Genomic DNA, 15,875 nt, shown 5'->3' on the forward strand with positions numbered 1-15,875 from the left:
GAAGAGCGGCGGATGAACAGTGCAGTCATCCATAAAGTAGAAAGCACTACTAAATAACTGGCCACAGTGTAGTGTTTCCTACTTTATGGATGAGTGTACTGTCGGCTTCAGGGAGACAAGATGGCGGCAGGATGTGAAGAAAGAGGAAGCGGCTTTGTCTCGCGGAGCCGCACACGTCCACAGTGTTTCCTCTCATTGCACATGGGCGGAGTGCGGCTCCGGACTCAGCTGCTCCGACTGTTCACCAACTTATTGTGAAATAAAGACTGTTCATCTTTTTCTGTGAAAATAAACATTTTATTATCGTAAAAACGTGTGACAATGTCCAGTCCTTCGCGTAGCAACGCCTCCACCCACACGCCTTCAACATGCAAAACCACACATAATAACATTCAGTGCGAGTATAAAAAAAAAAAAAAAATGTTTGTCTGGTTCAATGAAAGCAGGTCAGGAGAGACAATGTATGAAAATATAGCACAGTCCCCAAGTGTCACATCACACTCGCTCACTCACTCACACTTCGCTCCACTGCATTAAATCCTATCGAGTGAAATAAATAAGGCCAAACTGGGTACGACATGCAGTCGACCATCATCCTGTAAACACCAGATTAAGACTAAACAAGGTCTTGTAAGGCTAAAAGTAACAATCAACCTACACGATGGTCGCCAAGCCGGAAGTGGGCGGAGCCGTTGAGTGGTGCTGTCAAGCGGCGCCCACTTCAGAGTGAGCGCTAGTCAACGACAGACAGTTGCTAGCACGGATGACCACTACAGAACAGCTACCTAGTCAGAAAGTCACGAGAGAATCAACGTCGCCACACACAATGGCGGCAAATGTTGACGTGCAAAACAGGAAAAGCCTATTCATTCTTAAAGTGAAGTCAGTCGGGTAACGTGGGTGAATTTAATCACATCAATGTGTCAGTCATTGAACTTCAAATGCCATTTTTTTGGGCCTCAGTGAATCACACACACGGGAAACCAGCACGACAGCGCCCCCTGTGTGCGAGTTAAAAAACAACTGTAAAAAGTATGAATATAAAGCTGTAACTGTTGACATGGTTTTGCTCAAGGAAGACTAATCTGCAGCAAATATAAACATTCAGTGGGTTTTGAATTTGGTTTGTAAACATGATGACAAGAGTAAAACACTGGTGAAGCAAATTCATTTCGAGTGCATCCACATGCATCGTTGCAGAATCAGTTTGGTTTTCACTTTTTGAATATTATTATTTAGTGTTGCTAAAATAACATTAAAACAGTGTTGTTATATATGTTGTTAAAATAATACTTGTTTATAGGACGTCAACATCAATTGTGAAGGGAAAGAAATACTGTTCATAATCTGAATCTAAATCCTAAACAGCATTTTATTATTATTATTTATTATTAATTGAATAGGATCCAAAATATGAGAATAAGATTTCTGTAAAAAGAAAAAAAAAGATTAAAATATGCTTTTGACTAGGTAAAAAAAAATAACGAAAAAAATAAATAAGTAAACAAGTATCAATTGCTTTTAATGGTTAATATGTACGTGGGAAAAAATTACACATTAGAGACGCTCGCCCTGTTAAAATAGCTGAACAGAAAGCTGAAATGTTATTATTATATTATTCTTAGGTCATCAATATAAAACTTTAAATATAAGCAGAAATGTATATGAAAAAATAGGGGAAAAAATTGTAGTGAAAATTAAAGAAACAATCAAAATAATCTCAGAAAAATAAATTATTTCTTTTACAAGAAAACTCAATATATACTTTGGATAAGTTCAATAAAATGAAAGCTTTTTTCAAGTAAAAGTTAAGTTAAAAAAGGGGATTCAAATAAAAAAAAGAACAGAAAATAAAGATGAATTTCGAAGGCTTCAAATTGCTCCATTGAAAATGAACTATATTTAATTCAGAAAGAGTCACACTGTGAAAAGAACCCAGCAGAAACCGTGTGGAACTTTTCTCTCAGCTCACTGTCACCCTGTGACTCATGTGACCCTGGTCCACCTTAGAGCATCGTGTGTCTTGTGTGAACTCCTGCTACACTGAGGGCTTAACAGTGTCACCGCCGAACGTAAAGGCCCGGACCGAAAGACTGAACTCTGCAGGATCTGATCACCAGATGGACTGATAAACCTATTTCACTTCAGACACACACATCACACACACTTATTGCAGAACCCTTCACAGCCAGCAAACCTCCAGCAGCCATTCTATGCTACACACAAACACAACATTTTAGTGGAGAGCAAGGGGGCGGGGGGTGAGTGGAGGTGTGCCTGGGGGGGTCTCTGTCTCACCCGTGCCACCGTCACGACCCCTAACTCAGCGGTGGGTCGTGACTCATCAAGAGTTCCAGGGTTTTAAAAAGAAGGCCTCAGTTGTCCTCGCTCCGCCGTCTCCTCACCACCAGTGAATCGCATGAACAGTGCAAAGTGGCGCAGACTGAAAACGAAAATTAATCCATTCCAGATGGATAGTGCAATTTTTTACAGCCACATGGAGGAACGGACAGCTGCTCCCACCCGGCTGCGCCCACATTAGCGTGTCACGTGACGGGTGCCTTTTTGTCAGGCCTTCTCATTGGACACAGGAAGAACGACGCTGGAATTGAACCAGCAACTTTCCCATTAGAAATATTTATATTATGTTAGTGTGAATTTGTGGCTGTGGCCCCTTAAAATCAATCCATAAAGAAGAAAGAGGGACTGGTGATGTGAGCGCAGGCGGGTCAGTATAAAGTGGCACCAGTGAGCGAGTATAAATACGAATGGTGTAAATCTGCGGAACTCTTGAGTACTACAGTCGAACTTGCACTTGGATCATACAGCGTCCGCAGGGTTTTGATGACTCAGCATGCAGTCCGGCATGCGCAGGTGCTAACTTTGACAACTTGGTGCGGGAACGCACGTGCGGGTTTGACTGGAAAGTGCCAAGTCAGAGAGGTGGCAGCTCATTCCTTCTTGCTGCCCCCCAGTCGTCTAAAGAGTTTCTTGCCTTTGGAGAAAAAGCTTTTCTTCTTCTTCGCTGGTGTGGAAACGTCGGGATGGGTTGGGCTCTCGGCTGCAGGGGGCGCTGGAGGAGAGGCGGGGGACGACGGAGCTGGAGACACATCTGGTTCTGTGGAGTGGTTTGAAGCGGTAGCTGGTTGGGTTTTGTCAGGAGGCTCTGTCTTGGTGCGTGAATCCTCCTCTGGTATCATGGGCTCGGGTGGTTGAGGTTGTGGAGAACATGTCCTTGTTTCCTTCAGAAGAACAAGAGTCTCAGAAAAGACATCGAAAAAGATTCCCCCCACAAAGACTTCACAGGAGAGACGAGGATGAGTTCTGGCACCACGGACGGAGGAGCTACACTTAAAGGAGTAGGGTAGTGAAGGGGATTCTAAGGCCGGCCACTCGGCAGCGCACACGAAAAAACCACTTACGATCATGTCTCAAAGTGAACGCTCCGTTTCTGCTTCTGCAAAGGTCATGCAGGAAGTGGCAACGTAGTTTGAGAGACAGAAGAGAGTGAGACACACGGCAGAGATTCGACATGCTGCCGGCTCAGAGTCGCTCCATACCTGAGATTCCTTCTTGTGCTCCGGTGCCGGAGCGGTTTCTGGGACGGCCTGCAGGAAGTTGGAGGGCACCAGGCCTCTCTGGCCGTTCAGGTCGCCCTGAGACATGAACACAAGGTGGAATCTGTGATAGATGGACTCAGCGGTTTGGAAGGATGAAGACATTTCAAACAGAACTCATGAACTCATCCAGCCAAAACCCTCATCATGTGTTTTGTGGAACACCTTGACATATACAAATACTATTTATCTAAGCACTGCAGATGAGGTTTTAGAGGAGGGCTCTATTTTTTCAAACTATTATTCTCATTTTGACCGACGGCAGCGTCTCTTGAAGTATCACAGATGAGTTCAGAAACCAGCTGCACACAGCAGCCAATAGAAAAAAAATATTCAGAGAAAACCTTTCATTTTCAAACCCAAATCGAACAAAAACTTGAGGGAAGTTTTTCCTGAGGTGAGAACAGTAGTGTCATCAGTTGCATATCAGATCTCGGACGCAAGGCCACTAAGAAAATTTAGCCCCAAAATTTTACTGACAGAGAGTGTATCACTTTGGTCTATGACTAATAGATTATTTCTTAAACAATGGTTCAACTTTTGTTTATAGGAAAGTTAGACAAGACATACAACAAATGCTAAAAGGGTATCTGATCACTGTAGGGAAATAATATTGGGTATGATGACACCACAATTCAGGGTGCAACAATTAATCTGTTTTATTTGGACTCACTGGCTCCTCCTACAGGTCTAAACCAGGCAGAAACTGCAGTGACTCAAGTAAAGTAAAACATGAAATGACAGGAAGACTCACATAGAAGAAGCCGTCTTCATCCATGTCACCAAACACATGTATGACGTCCCCTGCACTGAAGGTCAGCTCCGCCTGAACACACCGGCAGATTAGCTTCCGCACACAGACACAGAGCAAGAATCACACATCTAACCTCGATGTCTGTGTTGGGCGAGCTCTCGCGCGGGTCATAGTCGAAGATGGCCACCATCCTGCGAGACTTGGGAGGCGGGTTCCCAGCAGCTGGAGCGCTGGACTGGCTGGGATCTGTCAGTGAAGCACAGTGGGAGTTAAGCGCCATGAAGGGCTCCCACTCACTCATGCTGAGGAACAGTGGTTCGACACGTGGAGTTAAAACAAGAGATGAGCAATGGGTTAGTGGTGAATCATTCCAACAGGCTTTAACTGGAATGAGAAAAATGATGAGGTTTCAAGTCACACTGTGAAAACAAGGTTAAAAGGAGGCGCCTGAGTATTCACTCCCATCTACAGTGCGCGGCCACTTGCTTGTGGCTCCGGGGAGCACAGGAACTGGAAGTATTTGACAGTACTTCAGGTAGTATGAAAGCAGACACACACAAAAACACTGTGCACACAATATTGTGTATTGAGAAAAAAGGATGAAAACTGCTAGATGAGTATTGACAAATGATAGATTCAAATCTGTACAATCTGAACAATAAAGTGAAACTTGAACAGGAAAAGTCCGATAAGGCTTCATTTCTCAGCAATCTTTTTGTCACCTATAGATCAGATCATGTACATTTTTTTTAAATGACATTGATGCATCTGTGAGTATTTGTTTCCCTGGTGCTTGTCGCCAGTTTTCTTATTCATCTATAGCCAATCTACATCACGGTTTTGTCATCAGTTTCTCCTCCATTTTCGGGACTGAAATTAATAAATTAATTAATTACAGAATTAAAAAAAAACACAGCCATGACGAAGGAGAATAGCTGAGATTGCACTGACAGATGTAAATATCAAGATTTTAAACATTGTTTCATGTCCATACTAATTGTTTCCTTAAATAATTAAGTCAACTCATGGACACTTGACTTAGAAACATTTGAATATATCATTAACAGGGGCTGCCACTTCCTGGTCAATCACCATTTTCACATGCTCACATATCCATGAACCTCATCTCTTGTCTTGTCCTTTGTGCCCACTTCCAACATTCTTCACCCAACACTGTCTCTCCTTCCCACCTGTCCAAACCATCTAGCCTCCCTATATGAGTCTCAACACGGCCTTTCACTTTAGCTGCCACTCTCCTGTCACAGACCACCTGGTCAGTCATGTCCAGCAGCTCCACCCTGGCTGCACTCTCCTCTTCACCTCACATGATCTCAGTCCATTACTTTGCATGTCTGAACCCGGATGCTTCAACTCATCTATGTCTATAACCTCTACTTCCTGTATCTCTTTTTCCCACCACTTCCAACACTAGTCTCTAGTAGAGTGAAATGTTGCTAGACAAAACCATTTTTTGAGAACAAATATCAGATGAACTCATGCAGAAAGCCAGAGGCAGGTTGTCAGTCCATGCAGGTTAGAACGTAGAGGCAAAAACTACCAGTTACAAACCTGCGCTGGAGGAGTCTGCACTCTCCTCCCAGAGTGCAGCTGACTCCACTGCAAGAGAGGATTCAGGGGGAAAGCGTCAGTACACCCAGAAAAAAAAGTGTCATCAAAAACACCTACAAGTTGGGAATAAATATTTTTGCTTTGGCCTAAGTTTACAGATGGAGATCAATGAAGATGATAGCTTTTAGATGATCATGTGATTGACAGAACAGCAGAAGTTTAGGACTTTCATATCTGCTCTGAATCACATGAGTAGTTCTAATGTTCATGCATGAGTCTGTTTCTTAAAAATGGAAAATGCAAAGCTACAGAAGGGAAGATACTGTTGAGAACTCAGCGGGCCGGAAAATATGGTTAACCCCGGTGAAGATCTCACATTTAACCACTTGTATGCAAAACTGCTTTAGTTTCATTACTGCAAAAGTAAAAGCCATCTGTTGACTCGACGGGTGCAGAAACTGAAAGAGGAGATGCTTGAGTGAGAAGCAAACCACAGAGGAGACAAGAGTCGGAAGGTGGGAGGCCGCGATCTGCAGCGAGACACACCTTTCTTGGATCGTCTTGGTTTCGGTGGTGGTACGGGACGACGTGGAAGCTGTGCATGTGTGCGAGTGCCTTAATGGAGTTTTAAGAAAGGAAAACCAAAACAATATGAAACACAAACAGAAGAACAGGAGTGCAGTTTGGAGAGAAGCAGACCAGACAAACGGACAATGAGAAGCCAGTGAAGAGCGATTCAAAAATGACAATCCAGTGAGCAGCAGTGACAACAAGTGGAAGTGAAAAGGTCGAACCCATTTGTCAAATATTACTGTGCTAGGACACATAACAGAAGCAACCTGCTTTGACTTCTACTGTGTGTCTAGCAACAGCTGCAGTCTCGGAAAATACATGGACATTTATCACCTCATAGCAACACAGCATCTCTGAAATGGGCCTCAGTCAGACGCAGTCGGATCCTTCATTTATAACACAAGATTTGGAAAGAACAGCAGGTTTCTGTTCCACATAAATGATTTTTGTCCACGATTATAGAAAGTATCCTTACAGGAGCGATAGAGTATGGTGCCAGAAATGAGGGGGTTGAATTGGTTTCTTCTTATCATCAAAAAAACAACACACTTCTGACACACACGGTGCAGAGGTAAGCTGCACGGAATATGATGGACATATCTTTTTTATCAACCACTTGAGCTCCTGGCCTCTCGAGCACTAGAGCTCCTAAAGCAGCTCACTGGAGTCTCAACCATGAAACTCAAGCAGAACTCAGTAATGCAGACACATGAACTGTAACAGTGAATAAACATGTTGAACTTGTAGATGCATGTACAACATGGGAACTCAATAATTATGTGGCAGAATGTTGGTCAACAGGCACGAGACTTTCCTTTTAAGTTGGTCATGGTCTTTGATAAAAAAGGAATTTATGCACTACATTTTCAATGGAGCCTTAACAGGGCCACAGTTATGATCTCAGCAGCACAGATGAACTACCAAATGCCAAAAAAGTGTTTGTAAATAATTAACAAGGAGCATAGCAGCAGAATTTGGTCCTCTCTTCACCAGTTGATGTCAGTTTTATATGCCTTTTACACATGTGATGACAACTTTGGCAGCGACAACACAACCCCATCAACACACACAACTCTTCCTCACGAAGTTCATCTTTGCTGAACAACCAAAGCCACAGTTGTTAGTCCACTAAATCACTGACAGTAAAAAGCATGAGGCCCTTACACTGCTGCGCTTCATAAGGAGGTCACTTGTGTTGCTACAATCCACTGCACAATAAATGGTACATTGCAGGCAGCATGCCTTCGACGGCCATTTAAAATTCTATCTGACATATTTTTGCCATCTCACATTGAGTTGTAACATGAGGAGAAAACAGAATGACAATGTCACATACCAATCTTTCCCAAGGAGGTAGTGGTGGTTAGAAAGCCCTGCTGCAGAAGCTGCTGCCGAGTCTCCTCGTCCTCCACCTGGATCTCAGACACCATGTTGCATGGGACAAAGCCCATGCGGCCTCTGGACTCTCCGCGGTAGAAACCATCTGCATCTTTATCCCCATACACCTGAAAGAGAGAAGCGTGAAATTGATAATAATAATTGAATAGTTAGCCATACACATGCAAACACAGGACAGCAGGTTATTTATTGAATATTTACTTTAAAGTTTCATATCTTCAAGAGCAATATTTCTGTGTTAAGTACTTTGCTGCTCAACACATGCTTTCATCAGCAGTTGCCTGATATCACTTTATTTCACTGATACCAACTTTGAATTTCTATATATAAGAGCAAAGAGTGAGGGCATCTGAAGTGTGTAGGCTCTTACTTTAATGATCTGTCCTTCAGAAAAGGGCAGCTCCTCCTCTGCAGCATCAGGATTGGGAGACATGGTGGCAGGATTGTAAGGGAAAAGAGCCACGAAGATGCGAAAGGCTGAAGGATCGACACCTGCGGACACACATGGATTTATAATCTTCCATGCTTGTGAGACCAGCCTTATTCACAGGTATATACCAAAGTCAGGCTTTTATGCTTGTTGGATTTTTGTTTACATTTTTCCAAGAGGCCTTTAAAGGATGCACACAGTGGACGGACACCCACTCTGGTGTCATTATTAAGAGTAAAAGATTTGCACAGGCATGCCCTTAAAAGACGTAATCTAGCTAAACCACTGATCCTAAGCTGCGGGCTGACAAACACCCACACTTTGCAGAAATGCTTGCATGTAAGAAACCGGGGTGCCACCAAAGTCTCGACAGACTGTCACGGTCTACACGTCCTGAGCTGAAGGGGGCTTTGCATATCACTGAAACATCAGCGACGCTCACACATGCACATGAAGGAGTTTAAGCCGCGCACAAGTGTGAGCAAAGGAAAGAGGAGGATATTGTGTTTGACAGAGTGAGACAGATTTGAAAAGCTGTAGTGAAACCTAAGCTGTGCCGAAGAGAGCTGCTCTCTATCTCATTAGGGAGAATCAGCCCATCTGTGGCAAGAGTCACAGGCGACTTGTGCACTTTCACGTCTTCCCTGATGCTCCAAGTCAAGAGACAACCCTTCTCTTTTCCGTCGTCAGGGTGAATCTGCGAACACTGCTGGTTCACAGGGGCGGGGAAGCAGTAAAAAATGATTTGGAATTAACAATGTATACGATAAAATAAGGAGTAATTTTGGTATTGCATGTTAATGGGAAAAATGGTGGGGGGGTCATAATTGAAACTCTGCAGGCAGTTACTTTACTAGCTAATCAATGTTACTATTTTAATGTGTGTCACTTCCTCCTGTCATGACAAGCCACTTTGGGGTTAAGCCGGTTCTCAGCTTAGCAGGCTCTCTGCTACTTCTCCAATGAAGCTGAAGCATCTCCTCCCCAACACCCCTCCCTTCCTCACCAGTCCTTAATCTGACTAGAGTCATGTGGTGGCAAGGAAGCGCCAACGAATACCACAGGTGTGCAGGCCTCACTTAATTCATTGTCACACACAAAAAAAGAGAGTTTACAAACACAGTCTTAGCGGGAAAACGCAGCCAAAAAACAAAGTGGAACTCACCCTTTGGATGCTTGGTTTGCAAGCATGATGGGTTGGAGGAGACCTCTGCATGGGGTGTCAATGTTGGACCAGCTTCAGACGGAGGCATTAGGCTGGACTCCTGCAGGTCGGGCAGCAAGAAATAATCTGAAGTCACTGTGGGACATTCTCAAATAAAGTTAGCGAAGAGCAGCACTGACAGTTGAGCTGAACGATATGGACCATATATCATATCTTGCTATTCTTGCTAGATATATTCATATCAATGTGACAATGGGTTAAGATTTAGAAGATTAACATTTTCATGCAAACGGTTGTCAGAAGTCAGATGCTTGCCATGACGTTTGTTGCTGATAATAGGAGTATATTGAAGGGCAAGCACCATTGCTTTTTCAATATTAGCAGCTTAAATGTTCATGGATATAGAAATGATAATGATATATCGCTCAGCCCAATACAGTTCCGAGCGTGTGTGTGTATAGTGCAGCCTATCACAATTCAGCAAAGGGATTCAAAAACAAGGCAATAGGGTTGTTGGAAAGGTGGCGACAACTACGACAACTGGAGGGAGGAGCCACATTTCTGCAAGGGAGTGGAAGGCACTGGGTTAATGTTGGCAGTTTACCGCTGGCTCAGACTTCGTCCTTCTTCGATGGGATGCTTTGCTGCTCTCCAGTTGTCCAGTCTCCACCCACCATTCAGAGCTTATCTCATCCACCACCACCTCCCCTTGACTGCATTCCACGGGTTCTTCGTTATCATTGGGGCCGTACTCCACGTCAATCTCCAACCCTCGACCAGTTGGCGACTTGACAGTGCGTACCGTTTTACTGACAAGGTAGGGTTTTGGCAGGGCGGGCCCATGGCCAGAGTTGGGTGCTGTTGCAACAGCCTTCTGACTTCGAAGCATGGCCTCCCTCCTAAGGCGATCCCCTAGCCCTCTGAGCAGTACTCTGTCTTTGCTGGGAGTCAGTTGGGGACCACACCGGGCTGGGTTGTGTCTACTGCCTGGGGGTTGATACACATTTGTGTTTTCATCTTCGGGATAACTCGTGTTGTCTAATGGGACTGCATAGTGAACCCTGTGCTGCATCTTAGGCTTGACCTGCAAGGATCCTTGCCTTGTTAAAGGCTCTTTGGTGAGAGGTCTGGGATCTCTATTGAAGTGGTGATGCTGAGGTGGGATGTGCAGGTGGGGATTAGGCTGGTGTGGGTGAGGCTGCGAGACATGGTGGAGCTCCTCTTTGTTTCTGGCTCGAGCCACACAGGGCCTCAAACTGTGCTGTCTGAGATGACGGGAATGCTCCTCTAGATCACAGCCTTCCTCTGCAGCGGTGAACAGTTGTTTGGTGTGAGAAACCTGAGCAGGAATCTTGACTATTCTCTCAATGACCTCTTCCTCACCGTCGTCGGGATTAAATTTGGAAGACTACGATTTGAAAAAAATGAGCCGTTCATATATGAAGAGTGCAGTTTTTTGTTTTTAAATAAGAGGAAAGAAAAAAAAGAAAAGGAAAAAAGCTATTATAAATAAAACATTTGACATCTTAACCATATTATATTGTACTATTGTACACTAGTTGTTTACCCGGTTTGCTCTCACAAAATAGGTCCGGGTCTGAGCGTCACCATGGGGGTCAGAGTAGAGCTCTTCCTCCTCTTCTTCCAGGATGTCAGAGAGGTCTGAACGGCTGTTGTCAGCCAGGTACTCACTGGGAGGCTCTGCAAGTCGGTTGCTGTAATTCTACAATAATGAAAAACACAAAATAACATGAGTCAGTTCAACCTTCAACGCTAAACTTTTCACCACATAGGCACAAGAGGATAACCAAAGCAACATTCTAATGATGATTTGTTTCAGCCTTTAAAGCACTTGGACTTCACATTGATATAGCTACTTTTTCCTTTGAATCATGATTCTAATCCTGCAACATTGGACTGACCTGCTGAGAACCGCGGTAATCTGGATTTTGGTCCTGTCTCAAGAACTCGTCAATTGACACTAAACGAGTACTCTCTGGCACCTCCCCAAATTCTGACTGCTGAGGTGAAGTGCTGGAGGGACGGACAAACAGATGCTCCTGAACGTTGTTCAGATCAGCGACTGGTGCTTTGGGTGGTGTGGGGATTCGCTCTGGAGTGGAAAGTTTGGCACAGGGGTCCTCAATGAACTCTGTGATGGATGGGAAGGGACGGATGGTTCCAGGGCTGTCTGCATCTCTGCGCTGCTCTAGAAGTACAGCTGATGCCACGGCTGGGACTTGTGAAGGTGCTGCCACGGAAGACTGTTGAGGAGCTGATGTGAAGACTGGGCTCACGTTAACCTGAAGATTGACAGCGTAGTGAACATGCTGGCTTGTCCATATAATTTCCCATGCTTTTGAATGGCACTTACCATTGGAGTGATGGTGGTTGTGCCGGGTAATATAGCATCACACATGTTAAAGGCAGCAGCAGATGAAGGGTTGGCCCATGCTTTCACATATGAGGCAGGTGGAAGTAGAGATTCAGGATGGAGAGCATGAGGGTTAGCAGCAGCCTCCATGGTGGGGGCAGGGATGTTAGAATTCGATGGCAGCGAGGAGACTTTGGCAGCAGATTTCCCATACGACAGCGATGGATGGACGAGACTGGGGCCTGCAGGAGAGCAGGGCTGAGGTGGCACAATAGGGACGACGGGGGCAGGACCGGCGATGATAGCAGCCAGCTTGGAGGGCACGTTGACTGGCATAGAGTCGCAGGACTCTCCATGGGCAGATGTGGTGCGGACAGTGAGCTCCTGAGCTGACTGCAGAGACTGGATCTGAGATGGACCAAGCAGAGCACTTCCGGCTGTTGGTGAGGACACTTCCAGCACCTATGACAAAGAGTCATGATGAGACCCGTGAGAAAAATATTGTTTTTTTAATGGCCAATGAATTAGCTCACCTTTCTCTTGTCGGCATAAATTGTGTAACCGGTCACACGGACTCCGTTTGATGTACCAGCCGCATCGATGGTGACCGGTAACCAGCTGATGAGGGCAATCCCTGGAGAGGGTCCCTGCTCTAGCTGCACGTCCAGAGGGGCATCAGGTGGCCCTACGGAAACAACGGCTATATCAAGACTGCAGCTGCAACAAAATGTGTGTTCTAGGTGACAAAATAATAACTTCTACATCACAACACATACAAAAGTCTAGCTAACATGACAAGATAATAATCTACAGGAATATGACCTAGAGAGGACCATATACCTGTGCTCCCAGACTGTGGGCATGTGACTGAATGACATTTGAATAAATATGTTAAAAACAAATACTGACTGTGTTTGTAATTTTCTGATGAAAGGTAGAAGCAAACTAAAACCTACTTTAGATGGGGTGCAGGTAAAGACTTTATGCTTGAGACTAACAGTAACACTACTTTCATGACGCCACTGATATTTTACTTAAAGGCGGGGTAGGTGATTTAACTGGCTGACATTTTGCTCACAGCCCATTGCTGTGAGGCTGAGAGGGAACTGAAAGTTGAGTTTGACCAGCCAATCATTTTGCACTGGTTGGTTTTACAGTATTGTAGTTCCACGTGTTAATTGCGTGTAATAAAAGTGATGTTAAGCAGCAACAAAAAATGCTCCCACACTACCTTTAAGTGCTGCGTAAGACGACTGTTTTTGAAAATGCACTTCTGACATTGACTAACTACACAGCTTTGGGGCCTAATAAGGAAATAACGTTGAGTTCTGACCTGCCATCAGTGTGCTAAAAGTGATGGTACTGCTTCTGTGTTCACGTCTCTCCACGGGTAGCTCCCACGGTGTGCGATGTGGCCGTGCCTCCACTTTAACAGTGTAGTGCTGGCTGGGCAAGAGGTTACTGAGGCAAAGCGAGTAGCAGCCAGCCTTCACCAACTCACACTCCTCCTCATTCAAGGACACAATGTGCACATAGTTACTATTGCTGGGCAGCCAGGTTAGGTTGGCAGAAGTGGCAGCGATCCTCTCCACACGTAACTGCGTGGGCGCCACACAAACGTCCCGACCAACTAGCATGCTGCAGCGCAGCTGGTCTGAGAGGCCTTTCTCCGTCAAGCTCTGCACTGACACGCGGTAGGCCTTGAGGTTTATGTCTAGCCGCTCCAGCACTGCTTTGGTCTGGGCACCGAATGGCACATTGAGCCGCAGCTCCTGGTCCACGTACACGTTGTAGCTCCACACGTTGCCCCAGCCAGCCGGCACCAGCGGCGGGTCCCAGCCAATGATGATACTCTTGGCAAGCTGTTTGATGAGGGTGAGCTTACGTGGGTAAGGCACGGTGTCCACTCCCACCTCCTCCAAATCCAAGTCCAGGCCATTGGTGAGGGGGGCTGGGACAGCCAAGGCTGATGCTGATAGTGAAGGGGCGGGGGAAGGACCAGAGGCAGCTGGGGCCACGGCCCCCGTGTGGAGGTGATGCTGGTGACTGGCACTGTGCAGGCTGCTATCAAGCACGGAGTTGTGGGAAATGTCCCCAGTGTCTGGGTGATGGGTACTCATCATATCATCGTCAGACACACGCTCTACAAAGTTGGAGGGGACCAGCCCTCTGCGTCCATCCATCAACTCACCTAGGAAACAAGCAGGAGTCACTTTAATAGACACCAAGCTCATGTCTCATTATACTGGCAAAATTAAACCAGGCACTGTACCCTCATAGAAGCCATCATCGTCCATGTCTCCATACACGTAAATGTACTCTCCAGCTGTGAGGGGCAGCTCCACTTCTGGGTTGTCATTGGGGCCATCGTAGGGATTATAGCTGTGTTTGGTTACATAAAGTTATTTCTCTCAATGAACATGGTAAATATTTACAAATATATGCACTGTATCTTCTCACCTGTATCTTGCAATAAATACTTGTAGTTTGGCAGCTCCTCTAACAGCGGAGTAAGGTGCAGGGGCCACATCAATATCAAGCTCATCTACTTCACTAGCAGTGTCCACCTGAAAATGATACAGAGCCTATGAATAAATTCTGAAAAACACACATTTTATTGAATGTTTTAACACACACTCACTTCATAATAATTAATCAGTGAAAGGGACTTGGACTATTAAGAGTAAAATGAACAGTGTCCAGAATATAACTAAAAAATATTGAGAGAAAATAAGCAGTATTTATGAACATACAGTTTGAAATACTAGTGGTAAATGCAGCGTCACTGCAAAAGCCAGTAACCATTCAAAGAGAATGCCACAACCAGAATAACTCAAGCAGTATATTTATAGCTTCAGGAAAACCTTTTTATAGCAATTACTAGTACCTCCATAATCCACAGTGGCGAGTGGATTATCCAACTAAATTGAACGACAGACAGACTTGATGATAAACGCCGCCCAGCCATCCTTGTTTGTGTACTGTCAAATGTAATCAAAAATTGTACGTGGAAACTGTACAAAGAAATACACAACAATCGCAATAATTCCAGAGATTTCCTTTGATCTACGCACAAGCCTTAGCATATTTAAGCTACAGGCCTCACTCGCGTGAGATGACAGAGGGCCTTTTAATCCATTAAATCCACACAATCATTGTGTTTGTGTGTGGCTGTCTAAGTAATCTTGATGGGTGATGAGCCTGTCTATTTAGAAACACAGACGGCATGAGAGCTGCAGAAAGACTTCTGCAACGTAATCATGGTCACAACAAAAGGCTTTTAGAAAGCTTTTAATTTGCAAAATAAAAACAACTCATCATGACGTAATGCATTCATTAAAGGAGGAAACCGGAGTGAGCGGAGGGTGGCCACTAAAACACATGGGTGAACACAAATCTGCTCTGCTGCCGAGCACTAACTAAGGAACTAAGGAAAATATTGACTAATGTTTGAAGGAATATGAAGATTTTTTCCCCAACAAATGCTTAAAATGATCAGATACACAGACATTTTTTTTCAAATAAAGCATTGGATGATACACAAATATGTTAAGAACTGGTCACACCTTAGATTGGGCACCACAGATGAGCCACTAATAAACAAATTATCATTTTATTTACTGTCAATAACCAGTTATCAGGGTGCCGTTCAGAGTCAACTTTGGGGGTCAATGGGAAAATACAGTCAGGCTTAACAAAACCTGAGTCAGCACTTTATAATAAATAAATAAATGTGGCTAATATGATGCTAAAACACATATGAATAAGTCGTCTAACATATCGGAAACACATTTTTCAGTGAGCGAACAGGAGTAAAACTGCTAACAAAAGGTTTAGCAGGTACTGTAAAAGCCATATGTGGCTTTGTGAAATTGAAGTCTCTTTAAGGTTAGTTATAGATAATCATTGAAGTGTCACAAAGTGTTTTAACTGCCACGATAGACTGACTGAATTAGCTGAGTTGCAATGAAAAAGAAAAAAAAAAAAAAGTAGAC

General features: G+C 44.5%; 1 protein-coding gene across 21 annotated transcripts in view; it reads right to left on the reverse strand.

Annotated features, from left to right (window-relative positions):
- Window positions 1–148: 148 nt before the first annotated feature.
- Window positions 149–15,875, reverse strand: part of LOC128748218 (RIMS-binding protein 2) — a 38,706-nt gene continuing 22,979 nt past the window's right edge. For 7 of the 21 annotated variants that reach the window (XM_053846762.1, XM_053846755.1, XM_053846748.1 and 4 more), the window contains 18 exons: window positions 14,341–14,447; window positions 14,153–14,262; window positions 13,214–14,071; window positions 12,721–12,747; window positions 12,414–12,565; window positions 11,881–12,342; window positions 11,429–11,809; window positions 11,074–11,229; window positions 10,111–10,914; window positions 9,507–9,606; window positions 8,282–8,403; window positions 7,850–8,018; window positions 6,487–6,555; window positions 5,941–5,988; window positions 4,505–4,617; window positions 4,372–4,443; window positions 3,561–3,656; window positions 149–3,242 (listed from right to left, as the gene is read on the reverse strand). In XM_053846762.1, coding sequence (XP_053702737.1) covers window positions 2,952–3,242; window positions 3,561–3,656; window positions 4,372–4,443; window positions 4,505–4,617; window positions 5,941–5,988; window positions 6,487–6,555; window positions 7,850–8,018; window positions 8,282–8,403; window positions 9,507–9,606; window positions 10,111–10,914; window positions 11,074–11,229; window positions 11,429–11,809; window positions 11,881–12,342; window positions 12,414–12,565; window positions 12,721–12,747; window positions 13,214–14,071; window positions 14,153–14,262; window positions 14,341–14,447 — 4,137 coding nt within the window. In that variant the 3' untranslated portion in view covers window positions 149–2,951. Of the gene's footprint in view, window positions 3,243–3,422; window positions 3,458–3,560; window positions 3,657–4,371; window positions 4,444–4,504; window positions 4,618–5,940; window positions 5,989–6,486; window positions 6,556–7,849; window positions 8,019–8,281; window positions 8,404–9,506; window positions 9,607–10,110; window positions 10,915–11,073; window positions 11,230–11,428; window positions 11,810–11,880; window positions 12,343–12,413; window positions 12,566–12,720; window positions 12,748–13,213; window positions 14,072–14,152; window positions 14,263–14,340; window positions 14,448–15,875 lie in introns of all 21 variants that reach the window. The other 14 variants (XM_053846757.1, XM_053846744.1, XM_053846763.1 and 11 more) reach the window with 12 other exon arrangements.

The sequence above is a fragment of the Synchiropus splendidus genome, chromosome 17 (genome assembly GCF_027744825.2).
Source record: "Synchiropus splendidus isolate RoL2022-P1 chromosome 17, RoL_Sspl_1.0, whole genome shotgun sequence".
Lineage (NCBI taxonomy): Eukaryota > Metazoa > Chordata > Actinopteri > Syngnathiformes > Callionymidae > Synchiropus > Synchiropus splendidus.